The following is a 24,526-nucleotide window of genomic DNA, read 5'->3' on the forward strand; positions in this document are numbered from 1 at the left end:
CCAATTGTATTAGTATCCAGTAAAAGCAACATGTGTTTTTAAATGAATCATACTACATCGAGTAGATCTTTGCTGGATTTTTTTTTTTTTAAATTATTAAATTTGCTTTCACTTTTGCCGAAATGATTCAATGGAAAATGCTCAGTAATACAGGACTGAATCTCTCAACACATAAACTCCATGAAATGTCTCCCCACAAGTGGTCGCTAGGGGCTTACCTTTTTCATGTGTACACGAGGATTGTCTGCAACAATTTAGCTTAGAAGCTTGACAAGTGTCAAAGTATGAGAATGCCTAAATGGGCGTGGTGTTGGAAAATGCCCAGTATGTCTGACCTATGCTTAGTTATAGAAAATAAGATTATAAGAATCCTTTCGACGAAAAAGATACGATTATAAGAATCCCTTTAGCACTTCACTTTTCTGTTAATGTATGTGGTGTTTATATTTACAATTAAATTATTTTTCGATTTATCTCTTTATATAACTCACTTAAATATAGGTTTTTTTTTTTTTTTAAATAGAATTTCATTCATTAGAAAAAATTATTGTATTCGATCCAAGGCCCATTACAAAGATAGGTCCCTCGAAACCCAATTAACAGAACCCATAGAATCGAAACCCCTAAAGCTTGTCATCCTCTGAAATCTGTTGTATAATGCCGCTTATCATCAATAATCATTCATCACGTTGCCTTGTACCACCGACAATATCTTGCCAAAACAAAGCAACCACCGAGACTGGAAGCCAAGCAAGGCTAAGAACTAAACCAAATCAAGCAGAAACTCCATTATCAAAACACAACCTAAGCTAAGATCTATCTTTGGTGACTCTGAATGAGAGATATGGCAGAACTTTTAGCATCTAATCTTATGGGGTGTTTGGTTCAATTGTTGAAATCAATTGATAATTGATGGACATTCAAATAATTAAACCAAAGTATTTAGTAAATTTTTACAAAATTAGCTAGTAACTAATAAAGAGTTAATAAAATGACAAATTGCAACAGTTTGCATCAGTTTTCAAAAATAGAGTTATTTCAGAACTGTTATATATTTGTTTAATTTTTTTACAAAAATAACCCTCTTGGCTCCATAAATCAGGAACACTGGTCCTTCAAATCACTATACCTATCAAAGACCTCAAAGAGTAGCAGCATTAATGCGATATAAACAAAACTTAAATCTTGGATTCATCTACATAGAGGAAGGAATTGAGAAGAAACCCTAGGCATGAGCTGCATCAAAATTATAAATAAGTTGTTAGCGATGGCAATGTGATGGCGATGGAGAGAAATGCGAAGAAGAAGGATAAGCTTGATTCAAGATGACATGGAGGGAGAGAAATGGTTTCCTACACTGAATAATGGATATCTGAAATAGTTTTTTCTGTGTCATGAGCTCTTCTCTTGTCTTTTGACCTTGTTTTTCTCCGTGTGCACGCGTTTGATTTTTTTACCTGGGTTTGAGATAGTTTCGCTGAATAATTATGAAATTGGAATTGTTGATCTGGGCATTGTCTAGGGAGAGAAGAGGGATATGGTTAGCAGAGTATAGGAGCGAGGAAGAAGAAATGGAGAGAGGAATTGATGATTCAGACTATGAGATATTTAACCCGTTAACAATTCTATAATTAAAGTTTAATTTATCGGTCATTTTATGTAATAAGTGTATTTTTTTATTAAATTTAATATTGTTAACACTTAATTTTTAGTTAAATAATCATTCAAGTATTTAATGTAAAAAAAATATATGAGATAATTTACTTACGTAAAAATAATTTTTATGCAGCAGCATCATTATTCTCTTCAATTTTGCTTCTAATAATAAGTAATTCCCTACATCAAAATTTGGAAAAGTTATGTAAAGCTCTTTTGTGTCTTTGACAAAGACAATCCAAACAAATATTGTATTAGAACCAAGAGTGATTAATTTATTTGATTCTCTCTTACTTAGATGAACATTACTTAGATGATTGATCATGAATGTCTGTTTGTCATATAAAATTATGCAAAACTGTAACAATTTAATAAAAATGAAAATTAAATTATTTTTCCTTGTTTGAAAAATATTGAAAACAATCCCTTAAAAAATTTGAAAATAAAAAAAATATTTGTGATAAATTTATAATTTTATTATATAAATTTTTAGAAAGAATTTAAATAGAAAGAGTAATTTTATAATTTTCTTGTTAAAAATAGTTTTTTTTTCACATTTTTTGAATTCTCTTAAATTAGAGAAAGCATAATAAATTTCCTTTTATTTTCTTTTTTTCTTTTTCAAATGAGAGAAAATGCCTATTCATTCTCATTTTTCTTAGGTTATTTATTGTCCTTATTTTGCATATCCTTTTATATAATTTTTTAATAAATTTAAATAATTTTTCCTAAATTAATCTATACTCTTATGTTTAAATTTAAAAAACTTAAATAAATTAAAATATTGTCTATTTTAATTTTTAATAATACAAAATTCACGTTTAAAATATTTGAAGTAACGAAAAAAATAATAATAACAACACTATCCAGAAACGAGAAATATTAATCCAAAAATTTAAGAACGCTAATTCAAAATTTGTCGATCAAATACAAAAATTCAACCAACAGAAAAAAAAAAAAAAAATCACCAACCCAATAATTCATCCCAACTCAAACATTACCCCATTTCTTTTCAATCTCAGTATCAAGCGGATCTCATCAGGAAGCATTTCTCTTCTCCTTTGAATGAATTAAGCACTAAAGCAAGCACACAACCTTCGTTGGTGGGGTTGTTACTGTGAGTCTTCGATTGGCTTCCTCTTCTATCTTCCTCTCTCTTTCTCGTTTAGCATGTAACTTAATCAGACTGAGAGGATGAGCGGAGCAGGCAGCAACAATAGAAGCAAATCCATTGTACATGCCAGAGCTTGCCGAATCCTCACCACCAAATCTACAAACCACACTTTGCTTTGCCTTTAATCTCATTATCTTTCGGCATCTTCATTGTACAGGCTGAAGGTGTTGATGCCTTATTCTCTGGCATTTCAGCCACTATTCTTTTTCAAACCCCTCTTACTCCGCCACTCGCATGGGCCTCCCACCCAAGTTAGCAACAACTTGAAACTATACAAGAGTAGAGGCGGACAGATGCCAAAGTTTAAATAGTCATTTATTATTATGATTAATAAACAATAATTATTAATTAACTATGTTTAGGTGTATTTTACCGTTACTTAGTTTCAATATAAAGTACTATTATATTGTTATAGTGAATTTGTCTGTCTAATCTTTTCAAATTTTATAAGTAAACTGATATATTTTTTTTTATAAAATAATTAATTACAAAAATTTATTAATTTAATAAAAAAATAAAATTTATTCACTGAAAACACATATAATATTTAATGTGCTTTTATTTAAATGAATTAACTTATTTTTTTTATTAATTTACAATACCTTATTTGGTGTTATCTATAAATAATATTTTTTAATATTATTAAAAGTATTATATATTTTTTATGTAAGAAAATTTTATTTTTTTCTTAAGTTATTATATTTTTCATAATTAATTGTTTTTTTTTTTAAATACTTTACAAAAATCTTGTGAGATGAATTGTAAATTTATAAATCATTTCACTTTTTGTAATAAGATAATTTTATTTTATATAAAATCAAAACGAAATAAGGTAACCGGAGAAGGTTACCATAGTACCAATTTGTTTCTTTGCTTACGGGGCTCAATAAAGGATTATTCCCGAATGATCATTTCAAATTTCTTTTACCGATCTTGCCCTTGTTGCCTTCTCATTTCTCAGTCTCACCATTACAACGTCGGATTACCTTTTTTCCTTTAAAAAAAAAAAAAAATTTAACATTTGCGTTAAGTTTGTCTTGCATTCCTTATTGGCATTTACAATTGATTTCGAGACGATAACAATACCTAGTAGTGGAAACCTTATTATAGAAATCTGTATTCTTTTTAATTTATTCAATTTTAATTTTAATATTAATATAAAAATATATTTTTTTAAATATAATTTTTGTCACGACTCAACCTATGGGCCGAACCGACACTAGGATTTGAATCAACCTAAAGTAGGCCCGTATTAAGCCTAACTATTCCTCAACTCAATTCTAAGGCCCATTTAGGCCCAATTTCAAGAATTCAACCAAACAGAGTCCGGCCATAAAATTGACTATTCAACAGGGAGTTTTTGACTCGCCCGACCTGTAAATACAATATATAATAAATTGGAGAGCTCAGCTCACCCTCCACATACTCATAATGTCATAAAATTCAATGGGAGCTCAACTCCTTCATCCAATCCAGTCATACATGCAATTAATATTTTTACAAATTCAACACAATATTATATTACAGATCCAAATTAACTAAAATACTCCTAACACATGCGGAATCTAAAATTTAACTCAATTGTACAAAATATATTAGATACTACTAATTGACCTGCAAATAAGAATAGTAGGTTAGTCACAAAAAGTAATCCTCCTGTAATCCGGAAAAATAGATGAACAGGAGTGAGTGTTCTACTCAGAGAGTAAAATACTAATTTTAACCACAATTTCTATAGTTATGTAAAGCTAATGCATCATAAGCAATGGAATGCAACATCATCATAAATTTCATACAAATCACATCATAACAGTAAAAAGGCAATTTGGAGCACTCACACACCCAATATTGTTCAAACAGTACATATATGGAAGCTGATCCCCTATACAACTCTCTTAATCCAAACTCTGCCAGCGAGTGTCTTTAAAGCCGGACTTTCGCTTAATAAACCAAATGCGGGGGCCAGCGAGTATCTCTCAAGCCATGCCTACCCCAACTTATCCATAAAGGACCAGGTCCCAGCGAGTGTCTCTCAAGCCATGTCTACCCGTCCTGTCAATATCTAATACCACACACCACACGCACACCAATGCATGCACACGGCTCTAAATTATCACAAACAACATCCATGGCACTTCATCAATTAAGAATGCAATATAAGATGTGCCTAGTGTTTAACTACATAGATACACATTTATAAGTGATGCATGGGCATGTTTGAACATATAATAATATTGAAATTATAATTAAAATTAATATTTTACTCACAGACTTAACCGATGTCACTGCGACTACTGGGCGGAAGAGGAAGGCTGTCCCGGCTCACCTGACAAATTTCATTGCAATTTTTAATATATTTGACTCAATACAAGTTTGGAAAAGACCAAAAACACCCTAAGTCATGCCGAAAATCCGGCAGAATCTCCCCTATACCTAGGACCTACCCAACCTGCAAAAGAATTCAAAATGCACTTCTATATCCATAAGTCACACATTCACAACTCAATCACATCACATGGCCCCTCCTGGGCCCACCCAAACAATCAACAACCACAATTTGAAAAATTATAATTTAGTCCCTACAATTATCCCTTTTGCAAAAACTACCCATTTGAGCTCCAAAAATTCTAAAACTTTGCCCTACGGTCCTTAGTAATATTATAGAGCTAACGCAAAAGGAATTATATTTTTCTAACCTATCACGAATATTTTATAGATTTTTTAATAGAAATTAGATACTAAATAATTGAGAAAAATGAGGGTTCGGGTTTACCTATACCAATTCCTACCCTGGAGACGCGTCCGGAACGTCTGAAAATTGTGGGGTAGTATATACTCTCAGCTCTGTTCTGAAGCTTTTCCGGTAGTCTGTCTGCTTGGCTCGAAATTGCAGACCTAAGCAACCGTCAAAATTTTCTCGAATTGAATGTACCTACGCGAAGCCCATAACACAAGGGTTAGTATATAATTTTTACGGAATTTTCTAAATTCATTTAATGTTCGGAAAAAATACTGCGAAGTCTCGTAGGGCCCACCGAAAAATGGTGTTGGAAAAATTTGAAATGAGTATTGCTGAGATGCTCTGGACGAGTAGAGCACTCCAGTACTCTCGGATTTTTGGTGGGATTTACGATTTTTGAGAAATATAGCCCGAAAGTCAAAATAGATTAAAACTTTTCGGACAAAAATTGAATAAATCGCTTAATGAATTTTTGTGTTCTTGGTGTTTATGGAAAGCTCTCGAGGTGTAGATATATTTTGGGACAAGAACTGGTCCAATTGGTGGCCGGATTGGCCGGAATCAAGCTGGAAAGTCAAAACAGCGTGCGCGTGTGAGGGAGTTTTTGGGGCGATTTTCTGACCGCCTGGAGCGTCAGCTGGCGGCGGGGAGGTGGCCTAGAAGTGCACCGACAACTGGGGAAGGCTGGGGTGGCAGTGGGACGGCGAGAGGATGAGAGAGGAGAGAGAAAATGAGAGAGAGAGTGAGCGTCGAGGGCGTGCGGAAGAGGAAGAAGAAAAGGAAAAAGGATCGGTCTGATTTGATCGATCTGATTTGATTCTATCGGTTCGATTTAAAATACCCGAAATTGAATTTTTACTCTGTCCTGTAAAAAAAAATGAGGTCTAAAAATTTCAAAAAAATTTCATAACACTCAGAAAAAATTCGTAGAGTCTAAATATATTTTTAGTTTTGCCACATGATCTTTAAATAAATTTTTAAAAATCATCAAAGTTTTATATTTTCGAAAAATCGAATCCAATTTTAAAATTTCCAAAAATTTCAAATAATTTTCTAAAATTTAAATAAAGTAAAATATTAATAACTATCTATAAAATAATTAATTTAAAAATTATGGGTGTTATAATTTTAATATTATTAAATTAGTAATTTATTAGCTATTAATCTGCCAAATTGTCTACTCTAATTTCAATTAGTGATTGCGGTAAAGTTTGGTTTTGAGTTTTTTTTTTTAAGCTTATTTAAACTTATTTATGTAAATTTTGAATATTATATTTTAAATGAATAAATTTTAAATATTTTATAGAGTTATTAATGAAATATTTTTTGCACACTATTAATTAAAAAATAATATTAAATGAATTTAAATAATATATTGATGAAGATTGAAGGCAATGTTCGCTCGGAAGATTATTATTCAATATTTATTAATAATTATAAAAAAAAAAATAAAAGTCGTAAATTCATAGTTACTGCCAATAAAAAATTTTGTCTGAGTCTGCAAGAATGCAGCCAGTTTTTGATAAACATATATACATATATGTTGTGTGTGTGTGTGCGCGCGCATGAAGACCGGAGCTTTCATCTTCGCTCGTGAATGTCACTTTCGAATCCTGCCCGATGAAAAAAACCCATGTCGCCAATATATGACATATCTAATTTCGAAATATTATATTATATAAAACTCATTATTGTAGAAATTTAATAGAAATTAATTTTTTATATTTAATTAAAAATTTAATATTTATCAAAATCATTTTTATTTTTTTGTAAAAATTAAATTATTAAAATTTTTACTATGTAATTATAATATTCTATTTTAAAATCTAAACTAATAAAAGTTAAATATAAATAACAATGCAAAAATATTAGATAATAAAAGATTATTAAGTTTTACATTTAAAATTTAATGGTAATAAATTTTAAAATAATAGTAATAAATTATAAATCAATAGCTATCGAATATAAATCTCTCATTAAAAATACAACGTAACAATTTCTAAAAAAAGTTTAATTTACTTTGTTATTTAAATAGATAGATTATAATAAAATTTATTTAAAATTATAATAAAACACACTTAAAATTATAATTAATTAATTTTTTTGATTAAATTTGCAAACACTCAAGCACGCTGTAGATATACAAAATTTTCAAACTAAAGTAAAAGAGAAGATTTAGTACAAATTTGAGCATATTTATTATTATTATCTAAATTTGATTTTTTAAAAATTTTTTTATTTTATAAAATAAAATATGTTAAAATTAGTCTTAAATTAGCATATTAAAAATATTTTTTTAATAACAATTATAAAACATATTATAAGCCAAATAAAAGAAGCATATGGTGCAGGGTAGGAGAGCGCCTGTAGTGGTTGTCGGACCGTGTGGGCTCCACGAAAACCGATCTGATAAGTTTATGCGACCGATTATGAACATTCAAGAAGCGCGTGCTGGTGAACTGTGAGGCGAGTATTATTTGGTTTAAATTGAAAAATAAAATTGAATTATTTTAATTTAGTAATTTGATTTGATTTTTTATATAATTTAATTTGGTTTGATTTTATATTTTAAAAGTTTAAATCATTTTGATTTGATTCGATTAAAAAATAATTTGAATCGAATCAAATTGAATAATATTTTTTATTTTTAAATTAATTTATATTTATGAAAAATTTATGAATTATATATATATATATATATATATATATTATTTATTTTCATTGATTAATGGTTATTAGGTTCAAACTAAAGTTACAATTAAATCAAATAACTTGAAATCAAGTCTAAATTGAAAAATAAGTAAATTTTGAAATCGATCAATTTGAACTAAATCTAACTCAAATAAAAAAATTTGATTTGATTTAATTTTTCATTTATTTCAATTCGATTCGATTTTAAAATATAATAATTTAATTTTAATAATTTAATTTGATTCGATTCGATTTAAATTGAATGTTCATCGGTCTGAGCGTGTTTAATACGACAAGCGAGCTGTGATTTAGTTTAATGGTCTTGCTCTTATGCGCTTCCTTTTTCCATTTTTGTTTCTTCTTCCATTTTCTTTTTTATTAAGGCAAAATTTTACCTTAGTGCTCATGCGAAAAATTTAGTTTAACCTTTTTTTTTATTTAAATTAATTAAAATAAAACCTATCAATTAAAAATTTTAATTTATTGATTTAAATTAAAAAATTGAATTTCTTAAATTTTTTTATTTTTTTATTTTATGATTTAAATTTTAAAATTAAAAAACTCAATTTCTTAATTTTTTAAAATTTTAAATTTAATTGAACTTAAATTTAAATTTTTTTATTAATTTAGACAAAAAAAAATTAAAAATAACTAAATTCAACTTCTCCAATAACAATGAGAGTGAATTTGAGCTTTGAGATTTTTTAAAATTCATTATTCTTTCATCCCATAAGAAAAGTTTACCCTTTTTTTTTATTTGTCTCAAATTATAGATTTTTTAAAAAATAATAATTTATTTATTAACATCTTATTTAATATGTATTGAAAAAATAAATTTTATTAGTTTAAATAATAATTAAGTAACATGAGTCATTTAATTTTAAATTGAAAAATATTGTATTAAAAAAAATAAATAAAATCTATTATTTTAACTATATTAAATATATTTTCTCAGTCTATATGAAAATTGAAGAAAACCCTATTTTTAAAAGAAAAAAGGGAGTATTGTTTATTACTTTCAAAATTCGTTGTAAATGATTTTCATGAGAAGAGTAAAACACTTTATATGAGAAGATAAAAAAGCCATTTTTCAAAGGAGAAAAGAGGTCTTCAAACCATATGGTAGGTTAGCAAAATTTTCATATGTAGACATAGCAGTTGAAAGACACCTACTATCATCCAAGGACTTTTTTCGTATAACTTATTATTTAATTTTATTATTATTAATATTTTAATTTTATATTTTAAATATATATTATAGAGTTTTTATGACTTGATTTCATTAATCATTTAATTATTTTGCTCATTTTATTATTATTTCTATTGTTTATAAAAAAATAAGGCTTACATTTTTTTTTTATAGTAAAGCATGTGTTTCAAGAGTATCCAATAATCTCTCGTTGCACCATATGCTAGCAGCTTCACTCTGTTGCTGCATTCACCCAGTCTCTCCATTACTGTTCGCGATGCTAGGCCTCATTCCCTCCTCCCTCTCTATGTTATGTTGTTGTTTTTCATCTTGATCATTTCTTTTTTTCTCTTATATTTTAGACCCAGCAATAGTTCTTCGACAAATATGATGAGTTAATTTGAATTATGTAATTAAAATTATTGATTTGCATATTATGCAATCATTTGCAAATGGAAATTTGTTGATTTGTTGTTGTTGAAATTTGACTGGCTTGAAGATAAAATGAAAGGAAAGGAAAAGATAGCAGTCCAATAAATTTAGAAGAGCTTCCCAAAATGCGAAGCCAATTAATATGTAAAATATCCTTATCGCAATCACACCATAAAATCTCACGCACCTGCAAAATTTTCAAGGATAGCAAACCCCCACAAAACGACAAATTGATGGCACAAGCGTAATTAGATTCAAATCCGAGGTTATTTTCTTCTTATACAATTAAAGTATGGAAATTATATATTATGCAAAAAGACTTTTTAAACTTTTTAATAATTATTTTTATTGACCTACTTAAATCCTGAGTAATTACTCTAAATTATTAATTTAATTGATTCATTTAAAATTTGATAATTACTATTATAGTATTCAAAATATATGACTTACACTTCATGGATAAATGATTAAAAATATATAAATTGCTATTGTAATATCATCATTTTAGGTAATTCGTATATTTTATTGTTTTGGTGATTAGCATCTGTCTGGACAGTTAGAATGTCTGAAACTATATTTAAACTAGAGTAAGAAGTCATAAATAACTTAAATAAAGATAAGAAAAATTAAAGAAATTTGAGAATTTTTTTTTATATACATGAATTGAGTATGAATGAAAATGAACGTGAACTTGAAATATATAGATGATATTCGAAATGTTGAAATGGTTATGATGAATATTGATAAAATTTTTATTATAAAATATTATTAAAAATTTTAAGTGAATAGTAAAATACGTCAATTGAAAATAAATAAAAAAATTTTATTAGTTTCTCTTTTAAAAATATAATTTATTTTTAAAATATAATGAAAATAAATTATTAAAAAAATAAAATAAGATAAAATAGAATACTTCAATATCGAATATAATACACATTACTCGATTACACCATAGACCAAGTAGAAAGTGTTATAGTTATTATCATGTAGCATGTCTAGTACTAATATAGAAGAGTATCTTCATGTGTTCCAAGAGCTAGTGAAATTGGACATTTTGAATTCACATTTAACGAAATATACAGTATAAAGTGATGATTTATAAAGGCTAATTTTTAATTCATGGAAATTTAAATGAGTTAATTAAATTAATAAAGACTTCCTTGAGTCTGAGAATAATTGTTAAAACTTAAAAAAATAATTAAATTAATAAAAATTTATTTAATTCTAATAATAATTATTAAAACTTAAAAAATAATTAAATTAATAAAAATTTATTTAATACTAGAAATAATTATCAAGGCTTAAAACACTCTTTGCCTCTGTATTATTTATTTTGCGGTTCCCACTAATAATAATTTTTGTTTTTTTAGGCGAAGAGATCATAGAGAGGCTGGAGATTGTTCTTCTATGGCGGTGAGGGTCGTACGCTTCCTCTTCTTCTATTGACAAAAGAGAAACAGAGAGAAGACACCTACGCGAATTCCTTATTTCTTTCTTTAAAAAGGATCCTTGGCGGAGAGTTATCATCGGCCGGCGATCCCAACAACGATTTCGGCGAGGGAGAGTTTTGAGAGAGAAAGCGAACTCTCTCTCTCTCTCTCTCTCTCTCTCTCTCCATCTGATGGTTCTGTTTGCAGCGGGAGAAAGATAAGGACGCGTTTGGCTTGCAGAGAAAGCTAACCGAAAATGAATGGTCGAAGTAATGCGACAGCTATTGGAAATGGATTTGGGAGTGTAGAGAGTGAATACATTAGGAGACACCATCAGCATGATCCTGCTGATCACCAGTGTAGTTCTGTCCTCGTTAAGCACATCAAAGCTCCTGTTCCTCTAGTAAATCCCTCTCTGTCTAAATATTAATTAATGTCTAGATACTGTTTTTTTCTCGGTTTATATTGATTAATGGCTTGTTAGGCGTCTCAAAAAGTCTATATTGTTGTCTCTGAATTTTTCTGTGTTCGCAGATTGATACTGTAATTGAGGGATTGTGCTTGCAAGAGTTTGGTGTGAATTGTTTCTATAATTTCTTTTTCTAATATTTGACCCATTTTTCGTTTGAGCTTTTGATCTCGATCTATGATTTTCCCCTTTTTCTCTCATCCAGCATCGATGATCCTGTGGTGGACTGTTGTTCATCTGGGGTATTGACAAATTGGACCTTTTTATCTTTTCCTTTCCGGTTGCATGCGGAGAAAATTGAGGAAATGAGAAGATGAATAGGAATTCATATTATATATGCAGTCATCCATGCGCACATGAGCTTCTTTTTTTTTTTTTTTTTAACCTGGTGTCTAGAAATTTATAATTGGGTATTAAACTGATTTCTGAAGTATACCATGAACAGTTCAGTATGAAACTTTGAATTTGAGATGATCAAGATACTAATATCTTCTGTTTCACTTCTTCTATAGAGAAAACCAAAATAGAGGAGAAATGAGGAAGTTGCACATGTATTGAACGAAAAAGTTTTCAGTATAGTTTTGCTGCTCGCCTAGCTTCATACATGCATTTCAGATTCCTCAAGCTTTTTGTGAGGGATGGTTATAATTTGTTATCATTTTCTAAATGATCCTGTTTTTAGGCTCTTGAAAAATAATGAAAGTGAAGAATCAAAATTTTTAGTTTTGAGATTCACTGTAAGATAGAAGAGGAAACCAGGTGATCCAGTAAAATTGCGCTAAATACAATTGCTAAGTCAGTGGAGGTTTCATTTATTGCATAAATGAGTGACATGAAACTTGAGCTAATGTTCTTGTTTTCTTTTTTATTCATCAATTTTTTTTTGCCAACTAACTGGTTGGCTAATATTGGAAATTCCTGGTTTAAAATGAATATGCATATAAAAGAATATCTATAATGAATTAATAGTTGACGTGAATATAATTAATCTTTCAAGAGTTATCTTGGATTCCAGTTTATCAGGAAATTGATAGTTAAAAATTGGGGATAGCTTAGTCATTATGAATGATGCCTTGCTTTGTTATCAATAGGTATGGTCTTTGGTGAGGAGATTTGATCAACCACAGAAGTACAAGCCTTTCATTAGCAGGTGTGTTGCACAGGGGAACCTTCAGATTGGAAGTGTTAGAGAAATTGATGTAAAGTCTGGGCTTCCTGCCACTACAAGTACTGAAAGATTAGAGTTTCTCGATGATGATGAGCATATTCTCAGCATCAGTATTGTTGGTGGGGATCATAGATTGAGGGTATATAGTCTCTTGTTCTTTTTTTGTTATTCATTTCAACTCCTTTTCTTATATCATTCTGAATTCTATTGCAAATATTTTGCCTTGCTGAAAATCAAAAGTTATATTGCCGTCTACTGCTCTTAAGTTTGTGTGCTTATGTTGTACATACAGTGAGTTTCCAGAAAATTTGGTGTGTTTATTGTAGAATATTAGGCAAAAGATTATTATTTCATATCAGATGTTGGGGATTTTTTTTTGTTTTTTAAAGTTATAATCATTGCAGTGGAGTCCAAAAACATAGTTGGGTTTAGTATTTTATTGCTAAATGTCTGGATAATTTTTATAATTGTTTTCTATTAATAGTTTGGTTGGGATGATATTATATCCCAGAAGTTTTAAGGTTTGACTTTGAAATTAAAGGATTTGTGTGTTCACTTCCTTCACTTTTGATTTCTAAGTTCTTCAAATTATATGTAATCATTTGATCTGAACCACCCAGCCTGTCTTCACTGTTTTGTTTTGCCCTAGAACTATTCTTCAATCATTTCCCTTCATCATGAGACCATTGATGGAAGACCAGGGACTCTGGTGATCGAGTCTTTTGTAGTGGATGTACCTGATGGGAATACCAAGGATGAGACGTGCTACTTTGTTGAAGCCCTGATCAAGTGCAATCTCAAATCATTAGCTGATGTGTCAGAGCGCCTGGCAGTGCTGGATCAGACTGAGCCCATTGATTGCATCTGAGAAACGCTGGACTGGACTGTGGAGATGTGGTGGAGGCTATGGTTGCGAAGAATGAAGCTTCCAGGGCGTTTACATCGCAGAGGCTCTGGATACTGACTGGCTTTAGTACTTACTTCCATCTTCCAGAAACTAGTACTCTCTTTCCTTGGTTGTAGTGTTCTCCTCTTCAATTTATCTGCTGGAGTTCCCATCTTTAGTAGCTCAAGAACTACATCCGTATAAAGGATTTATGGTGCTTGTGAAGGAAGAGTAAAAAGGGAAAAACTAGGTTCTCTTTCTTTGTGATATCCGGCGTTTTGTCTGTGGTAGTAACTTTATGTTTGTATATATGTGTGCTGGAAGGAGTTGATTTATATTTTTCTCTTTCCTTCATAGTTTTAGGTGCAGGTATAGAAGTTTGGTAAAAATGAATATTTGTAAAAGCTATAGCTAAAACAAAGAGGTATATATATTGTCGTATTCTAATGTGCTCCATGTGTCCTGAAGGCTATACGCGTTTTGAGGTATCCTTTTTTGGCTTTGATCTTTATCATATGCCAGGCGATTTAATTGATTTTCTGCATTAACATTCGTACTCTGCTAACCAAGAAGTAACCTCCACTGGAGGGCAGGCCCAAAGGCGCAAACCCGGTGCTAAGCTATGGACATAGCCTAAACGAGCAAGGGCATCAGCAATTGATCTCACGAACGCTAACTGAAGGGGCATTGCCACGGAAGTGAGCGCAGATTCAGGTATCCAGTCTGTACAGACCGGTGCCAAACCATGACTCTTGCTCTCGCAAATCAAGCTACTACGGTTTGGGTTTCCCAAAAAAAAAAAAAAAAAATTGGTGCCTTATCTCGAGCCTGGCTTTGTGGTTTTGGCTTTTAGGTCGTGAGCAAATATTCCCTGCAAGCAAAAAGTGCACAAAATTCAGAAATGTACCAAGGAATTCATTTATGCAGCAAAATTCAGAAATGCTAAGCTTGTTGTCGTACCTCATTTTGTTCAAAACCATCCATTTCAACTGGTAGTTTGTGCGAAGTTTTCTTTCTATGGCCTTCCCATTGTTTTCGTGTAGACCCAACAGCATCAATTTCATCAATAAAAATGATGCATGGAGCCTAAGAAAGCATTGACGTTAATTAATAAAAGGTAAGTACAAAAGAAGCAATTAGCATAGAGTGGACTTTGAAGAGATTGACAATATTTAATAATAAATATTAGAAAAAAAAATCATGTGCTTGATTTGGGAAATACACGTTCTTTTATTCTGTCCTTTCTTCTTCCTTTTTTAGGTGCACCATACATGAAATCTGCACCTTTTTACTCTTTGTATGTTGTAAACATTATATCAGAATTCACAGAATGATAAGCTCAACTATTGAGTTCAGAAAAAAATAGAAAGACTGTGGCACATCACAAAGTAATCATTTTAAATATCTAGGCTCAGTTCTTCAAGTAGATGGGGGATGTGAGGAGGATGTTAGTCATAGGATTAAAGCCGGATGGTTGAAGTGGAGACGTGCCACGGGAGTTTTATGTGATCGTAAGATTCCCAATAAATTAAAAGGAAAATTTTACCGCATACCATACGATGGCTATGCTATATGGTAGTGAGTGTTGGGCACTGAAAGAGTCGTATGCATCTAAGATAAGAGTTGCAGAGATGAGAATGTTAAGGTGGATGAATGGCCATACTAGACTGAAGGAACGGAAGCGTGAAAAACACAAGATTATACCATTGAATTCAAAAATTTTCACCTAGGGTCACAAGCACCATGCAAGATTTATTTTTATCTATTTGATTTCAATGATAAACAACATATTAAAACTCTTTTAATATGTTTTTGGATCTGTATTTGCCATTTAAGATTTTAAAATTAATCAGATTAATTTTAGAACCCTAGATTAAATCAAGAACGATTACACTAACCTCTTGATGTGCAGGTGTTCGCGCTTTGAGATTCGTCTTCAGGACACCGGATGTTGTCCTCTAGCTTGTCCACACCAAGAACACCTATGGCAGCCCTTGAACAGCTTCTAAAGCCTTTTCTATTAATTAGAAATTCAAGTTCGCTTTTAAGAGATTAGAGATGCAAATGTGACACTAGAAACAATTTCTAGTGTTCTTAATTCAAGAGATTGATGGCTAATCTCTTTGAATTGATGAGAGATGAAGAGAAATAGCTGGAGAGGCTCAAAGTGGCGTGACATATGAGAGGAGAGGCTGCTGGTTATATTTTCTTTTCATAACCACACTTAAATAGCTAGGTTAACACATTAAACCCTTGCCACATGTCACCCTTTGATTAGCTCTAGGTTTAAGTGACCCAATCACATTGTGCCAAGTGTCAAACCTATATTTAATCTTGATTTTAATCATCTTACATGATTAAAAAAACATTTGGCAAGCTTATGTGTAATCCCATGTGTCACCATCTCATGGTGCCACGTGTCACACTTCAAAATGACCAAAATGCCCCAGTGTCTTAATTTTGAGTTCTTAACCCAAAATAATTATTTTCTTCTTCTAATTAATTTATATCAAATATAAATTAATTAATTAATCTCTATTAATTAATTTCTCATCAATTAAATTCATATTTAAACACTTTAAATATAAATTTAATTTATACTACACATCCAATAATCTAGATTTGGTTTCAAGTCATGCTAGGGACTTTGCAATTTTATTGCAAACCAAATCTATTTAATTAATCAATTAAACTCTTTAATTAATTAATTAAATCATATTTAAATAGGTGATAACTTGTGTATGTGTGTGACTTACTAGGCTCATCACTAATTGGCAATGAGACATGATATCAACTCTTAATATCATCAGAACTCTTTCTTACCATAAATGATTTCTCTAAATCATTTTATGAACCTCATAGACCATGGTTAACACCTAGCATAGCATGCCATGGCCACCCAATTAGTAATAAGATTTACCTTAAATGAACCTATAATCATATGTTACCATGCACTAGAATCTCTCTGTTACAAAATCCCAACTCAAGCTGGAGTCATGATTTATGTCAAACTCCATTTGCTATGAATATTATGTTCTCTTTTAATTCCAGTTCTTGATTAAAAAGATTTTCTCATCGTAAACTCTTTTCTCAATAAATCTATCTGTCTGGCCAGAACTTGAAACATCAAGAACAATTAAATGAACATAGGATTTTATCTCTATTTACTTAGAGGAACAGATTCCATCTTGATCAACACCTACCTCCATATATAACTAGTAGGAGCCAACACATGCCCATATACCCATACACAGTACAAGTATGAAAGCAGTATCAAACTCAAACTACCTATATACAAGATAACTGTGTTATCTCAGGTCTAAAGATTATATGCACTGATATGATTTATGACAAAACATTGACAAGAGTAAACTCCATGTGCTTGTCATAAGTGTCACTGGTTCGGCCTACTTATCATTTATAAGTGCCTATCATATTTGTTATATGGCATGAGACTCACCATTCCATCTTATTTATATCTCATATAAATAACTTGGGAACAAACATGAATACAATCTTTCTGGATAAGTCATGTCCTTATTATGAAGTATCCTCGATTGTGAACCTATTTATGATACTTTGTGCTAGAAATATTGTCACTCATATTCTTAACAACTTAAGAATAATATTTCTAACAAAATATCAATGGACCTTTTCTATTACACATAAATATATTATGTAAACGGAAAAGTGGAAATGCCTTTTATTATTAAAAATATGTACAAGATACATACTAAATGATATGCTCTAGGGCATACTACTAACATAGACTAGATAAAGTCCGTAATGAAAATATTAGAGAAAAAGTAGGAGTGGTGCCAATTGAAGATAAGTTGAGAGAAGGGAGATTGAGGTGGTTTGGTCATGTGAAGCGTAGACATACGGAGGCTCCAGTTAGACAAGTAGAGCACATTAGGCTAGAGGATAGAAAGAAAAAAAGGGGTATACCTAAATTGACTTGGAGGAAAGTAGTACAGAATGACTTAGAAACATTACACATTTCTGAGGATTTAACCCAAAATCGTTCAGAGTGGAAAAAGCGAATCCATATAGCTGACCCCAAATTTTTGGGATAAAGGCTTAGTTGAGTTGAGTTGAGTTTAAGGTTTTCCCCTGCTGAATTTTCAGGGCAAAAAGATGTCAAAAAGATGATAACCTTTTTTTTTAGCTGCTTGAAATAAGGATCTCACGCGCCAAGAACCAACACCAACAAACCTGCCATAGAAGTAACAACATGAGAATAAAACATCTCAATACAAAGTAATAGATTTACACCTTATTATGCTGTTGGCAGACATTACAGAAAAAGCCAAATATCATTCAAGAATTTAGCAGCTAAGAGTGACAAAATGGCATGAAACAACCCTCCTGCATGACCTTTTATCTTACAAGAATGGTTTAAGTAGGCTACAAAAGGCTTTTAATCTACAAACCTACCAGTTGAACTCAAAGAAGTTATTCAGATGAAAGGCCAGTCTGATCTAGTAGCTAGAACAGTCTTATGGAAGAGTTTCTGTGTTAGCAAATACGGAAGTGCTTTTGTGATAGCAACTGGTCAAGTGTTTCTGTGGTACGTCATTCATGTCAACTGGTCAACTGGTCAAGCGAAAATTATTGAATTTGATCGAAGGCCCATTACAGAGATAAGCCCATCCAAACCCAACTAACAAAGGCCAGAAAATCGGAACCCTTAGAGTTAGGCATCCGCTGAGATCCTCCGTGTAGCGCTGCTTCTCATCAATAATCCTTCATCACGTCGCCTGTACCACCGAGAAAATCCAGCCCCATCAAAAGCAGAGCAATCACCAAGAGCAAGAAACAAAGGAGATCTCTACTACTGGAAGTCAGGCAAGGCTAACAACTATACCAGGTCAAGCAGAAACTACATTATCAAAACAACACCCTAAGCTCCTAAAAGTTAAAGCCCAGGTCCATCTATCTTCGGTGACTCTGAATGAGATATATGGCAAAACTTTAGCATCTCAATCTCGTATAATCATAGGGTCACTAGCAAGCATCATTAAGTGCTAGTAATAGACCCTGGGTTACCATATCCTTCCATAACTCACAGAACCAAATTTGACCAGCACGCAACTAAAAACATAAAAAATACAAAAATGCATATCGTAAACTCAACCTTCACCATTGCTCCACAAATCTGGTACAAAATGAAAATATTTACAATCCAACTTAGAATGAGGGGAGTAAAACTCAAGCTCTAAATTAAGGAAGGGCTTCTTTTTGATCGGAAGAGGAAAAGTCTTGCCTGTCATCTATAATTAGAGAAAAAATTTCTCAATAAGAAACTAGAGAGATTATTTATTTGATTATTTTGAAATTTTGCTTGTGATAATAAGTAATTCCCCACATCAAAATTTGGAAAAGCTATATAAAGCCATTATATCTCTTTGATGAGACAATCTAAACAGTGAAATATTGTATTTGAACCAACGGCGTTTAATTTATTTGATTCTCTATTCTTTCTTACTTAGATGATTATGAATGGATAATTATGGCTTATGAAGGTCTATTTGTTATATAAAAATATGCTAACCGTAACAGTTTCCAAGCATTGGGGTCGCTAGTTTGTTTGGTACTTGTTAGACGAGTTACCAGACGGCGTTTATTTTTTTTGTTTTTTCATTTTAATATGAAATAATTAGTTGTCGAGTATGCATATGTATAAATTATATAGGAATAAGAATATTGATAAAATTGCTACGATTTTATCAGTAGTTCATTCTGCTCTAACAAAAGAAAAATAAGTAGACTTTGAGCCAATTCTGTAATTGTTAGTATGATTGGCTGATGGTTGAGGTCTCATGTGGGACGTGTTCAGTTGGTTAATCTTTCGGGATCCCACATCCGTTATAAAATGTGTGTGTGTATAGATTATATAAGAATTAGGATCCTATTAAAATTGTTATAGTTTATATAGGAATAAGGATCTTGTTAAAATTGCTATGATTTTAACAGCAGTCCATTTTTATTATTGACCCAGGTATGTGTGTGTTCTGCTTTAACGAAAGAAAAACAAGTAGACTTTGAGCCAGTTTTGGAATTGCTAGTATGGTTGGCTGATGGTTGAGGTCCCATGTGGGACGTATTCAGTGGGTTGATCTTTCGAGATCCCACATCGATTATGAAATGTGAGTGTATATAGGTTATATAAGAATAAGGACCCTATTAAAATTGTCATAGTTTTAATAGTGATTCATTCCTATTCATGACTCAGGTGTGCATGTGTTCTACTCTAACAAAAGAAAAAATAAGTAGTCCTTGAGCTAGTTTTGGAGTTATTAGTGTGGTTGGCCCATGATTGAGGCCTTGTGTGGGGCGTGTCTATTGGGCTGATCCTTTGGGATTCTACATTGGTTATAGAGTGTACATATATGGGTTATATAGAAATAAATGCCATTTTAAAATTGTCATAGTTTTAATAGTAATCCATTTCTATCCCTAATCCACGTGTGCGTGTATTACGCTCTAATGAAAGAAAAAAAATGAAATAAAGTTTAAATATAACTCTAACACTGTGTTAGGAAAAATTTTTAGAGAGAAGAAAATATAAAGAAAAAAATAAAAATAAATATTTTATTTTTTAAAATAAAAGAAAATTAAAAGACAAAAATAAAAATTAAATTTTTTTTCCTCGTTTGAAAAATTTGAAAAAAAATATTTTTGATAAATTTATAATTTTATTTTATATATATAGATATTTTAAAAAGAATTTAAATAGAAAAAGTAATTTTATAATTTTCTTGTTAAAAATATTTTTTTTCACGTTTTCTAAATTCTCTTAAATTAGAGAAGACATAATAGATTCCTTTTGTTTTATTTTTTTTCAAATTTATCCTTATTAGTCTTAGGTTATCTATTGTCCTTATTTCCCACACATCTAAACAAATTACAAATTTTTATATAATTTTTAAATAAATTTAAAATATTTTTTTCTAAATTAATCTATACTCTTATGTTTAAATTTAAATAAATTAAAATATTGTCTATTCTAATTTTAATAATGCAAAAAATGACTTTCACATTTAAAATATTTATTGATTTTAACCAAAGTAAAGAAAAACAATAATAATAACAACCCTATCCAGAAACGAAAAATAGTAATCCAAAAATTTAAAAACGCTAATTCAAAAATTGTCGATCAAAGACAAAAATTCAGCCAAAAAAAAAAAAAGAATATCACCAACCCAGTAATTCATCCCAACTCAAATATTGCCCCATTTCTTCTTAATCTCAGTAGCAAGTGGATCCCATCAGGAAGCATTTCTCTTCTCCTTTGGATGAATTAAGCACTAGAGCAAGTACACAACCTTCATTGGTGGCGCTGTCACTGTGAGTCTTCAATTGGCTTCCTGTCCTCTCCTCCTCTCTCTCTCTTTTAGGATGTACCTTAATCAGACTGAGACGATGAGTGAAGCAGACAGCAACAATAGAAGCAAATCCATTGTACATGCGAGAGCTTGCCGAACCCTCGCCACCAAATCTACATCCTATACTTTGCTTTGCCTTCAATCTCGGTCTCTTTCGGCATCCGCATTATACAAGCTGAGTGTGTTGATGCCTTATTCTCGGGCATTTCAGCCACCATTCATTTTCAACCACTTACTCCACCATTCGCGCGGGCCTCTCATCTAAGTTAGCAACAACTTGAAGCCATAAAGGAGTAGGGGCGGACGGAGGCCAAAGTTTTAAATAGTTATATAATTATTATAATTAATAAATATTAATTATTAATTAACTTTTATTAACAATAATCAGTATTTACTTTTTTTATAAATTATATATTTTTTATTTTTAAATAATTAAAAAATTTTAATAAAGAATATCCATGCTATACTTGGTCAGCAGACCCATTTAATAAATCTAACTTAACATCTAAAATGTTAAATAAAAAAATTTAGTACAAAATATCATAATACAGGGACAAATGAAATTTATTTTTGAAAGAATAAATTAAAAAGAAATTAAATGAAATTTTATTAAAATATAGAGATCAAAATAGAAATATAAATTATTAGGAAATTAATTAAATAATAAAAATTAATTAAAATTACATAAAAGTGTATAGGTTAAAATAAATTAAAGGATAAACAATGTTTTTTTTTTAAATAATACATTAGAATTTATGGATCAAATTTTATTTTTAAAATAATTAATTATAAAAAATTTATTAACTTAATAAAAAAATAAAATTTACTCACATAAAAAATACATATAATATTTAATGTACTTTTATTTATATGAATTAACTTAGTTCTTATGTTAAGTTACTATAAATAATATTTTTTTAATATTATTAAAAATATTATATTTTTTTATGTGAGAAAATTTTATTTTATTATTGAATTATTAAATTTTTTATAATTAACTATTTTATAAAAAAAAAATTACTTTACAAAAATTTTATAAGATGAATTGTAAATTTATATTAAATCATCTCACTTTTTGTAATAAAATAATTTTATTTGTAATAAAATAATTTTACTTTCTATAACTTAAAAAAAAAAACTTCTTTTTAAAAAAGTTTTAAATATATAGCTTATCGAATTTTCTTTTCAATATATATATATATATATATATATATATATAAAATGGTAGACATAACTCAATAATAGCCGTATATATTTTGAATATTATAATTATAATCCGTAGAATATTTTTGAAAATTTATTATCAATTATTTAATTTTATATATTATTATTATTCGGAGATATGATAAAAAAAATTAGGATAAAACCGTTAATAATAAAAAATTATGCGACCGATAATGAACATTCGAGAAGCGTGTGTTGGTGAACTCTGAACATGTTTAATACGACAAGCCAATGGTGACTTCGTTAATGGTCTTGTTCTTATATACTTCTTTCTTTCATTTTCATTTTTATTAAGACAAAATTTACCTTAGTGCATACCAAAAAAGTTTAGTTTAGCCGTTTTTAATTTTTTTTAAAATTAATTAAAAAATTATAATTAAAATTATAATTAAAATTATTAATTAAATTCTTAATTTATTAATTTAAATAAAAAATTAAATTTCTTAATTTTTAAAAGCTTTTTAATTTTATAATTTAAATTGAAAAATTAAAAAAATTAATTTCCTAATTTTCTTAATTTTCAGGCTCAATTAAACTTAAATTGAAATATTTTTTGTTAATTTAAACAAAAATTTGAAAATAACAAAATTTAACTTCTCCATTAATGACACAAGTGAAATTGAGCTTCAAGTCTTTTTAGTATTCATTATTCTCTCGTCCCACAAAGATAAGTTTTTTTTTTTTTTTTAATCTTAAATTATTGATTACTTATCTCTTTGAAATAATAGTTTATTTATTAGTTTCCTAATAGACTTCTAATTAATATGCATTGAAAAAATAAATTTTGCAACTTCAAATCATAGTTAAGTAACATGAGTGTCACGACCCAACCTATGGGCCGGACCGGCACTAGGACCTGGGCCAGCCTAAAGCCCCCGAGGCCCGTAGTAAGCCTTAACTATTCATTAACCCAACTCTAAGGCCCATTTGGGCCCAATATCAAGAAAACAAACGGACAGAGTCCGGCCATAAAATGGACTTTCCAACGGGGAGTTTTCGACTCACCCGACCTGTAAACACAATAAACAATCCATTGGGGAGCTCAACTCACCCTCCACATACTCATCAACATAATAATAAATGGGAGCTCAGCTCCCTCATCCAATCCATCAAACAGACTTAAAATATTAAGTTTACAGGTCCAACATGAATATAATATTACAGACCAATTTCAAATAATTACTGCTAACACATGCGAAAATTCTAGGAGTAATTAAAATTACACAATATTGATAAACAACCTGCGAGGTAAAAAGGCAAGTTAACCTAACAAAATATCCTCCCGTGGCTGTAAAATTTTTTGAACAGGAGTGAGCGTTCGACTCAGAGAGTAAAATATCAATCTTAACTATAATCTCTATAACTATCTGAAACTAATGCAACCTGTAGAGTGAAATGCAACATACACAACATTTTCACATCATAACATCAAAAAGGTAATTTGGAGCACTCACACACCCTGTAGTATCAATCATAACATCTGGGAGCCGATCCCTATCTGACTCTCTTAAATCCAACATGGTGCCAGCGAATTACTCAAGCTCGGACTTCCACTTAATAACCAAATCGAGGGTCCCAACGAATTACTCAAGCCGTGACTACCCCTCGAAGGATCGGGTCCCAGCGAATTACTCAAGCCGTGATCGCCTGGCCCTATCCATAGTCCACACCACATCACACGCACGCCAACGCACGCACCGCTCCAAATTACCACAACAACATTCATGGCACATTATGATTATGAATGCAACATAATTCGTGCCTAGAGTTTAACTAAATAAATATATGAATATAAGTGATGCATTGGCATGCTGAACATATAATAATATCTAAAAAACAATTAAAATTAATAATTTACACACAGACTTGACCACAAAAAACTGAGGCGGCTGGGCGGAGGAAGAAGGCTGTCCCGGCTCACCTGACAATCATATTACATTTATTTAATACAATCTGACTCAATACAAATAAAGAAAAAGACCAATTACGTCCTAAGTCGTGCCGAAAATCCGGCAGAGTCTCCCCTATACCTAGGACCTACCCAACCTGCAAAAGGGCTAAAAACGCACTTCTATACTC

At 30.4% G+C, this 24,526-nt stretch overlaps 1 protein-coding gene across 1 annotated transcript; it reads left to right on the forward strand.

Moving 5' to 3' along the window:
- The first annotated feature begins 11,199 nt into the window (after nucleotides 1–11,199).
- Nucleotides 11,200–14,285, forward strand: LOC110637512 (abscisic acid receptor PYL8). Its single transcript, XM_021787652.2, has 3 exons — nucleotides 11,200–11,715; nucleotides 12,873–13,088; nucleotides 13,599–14,285. Exons 1-3 carry the CDS (start codon nucleotides 11,569–11,571, stop codon nucleotides 13,815–13,817), a joined length of 582 nt encoding a protein of 193 aa, XP_021643344.1. The 5' UTR covers nucleotides 11,200–11,568; the 3' UTR covers nucleotides 13,818–14,285.
- Nucleotides 14,286–24,526: the final 10,241 nt, after the last annotated feature.

Source organism: Hevea brasiliensis, chromosome 17, assembly GCF_030052815.1.
Source record: "Hevea brasiliensis isolate MT/VB/25A 57/8 chromosome 17, ASM3005281v1, whole genome shotgun sequence".
Taxonomy (NCBI): Eukaryota; Viridiplantae; Streptophyta; class Magnoliopsida; order Malpighiales; family Euphorbiaceae; genus Hevea; species Hevea brasiliensis.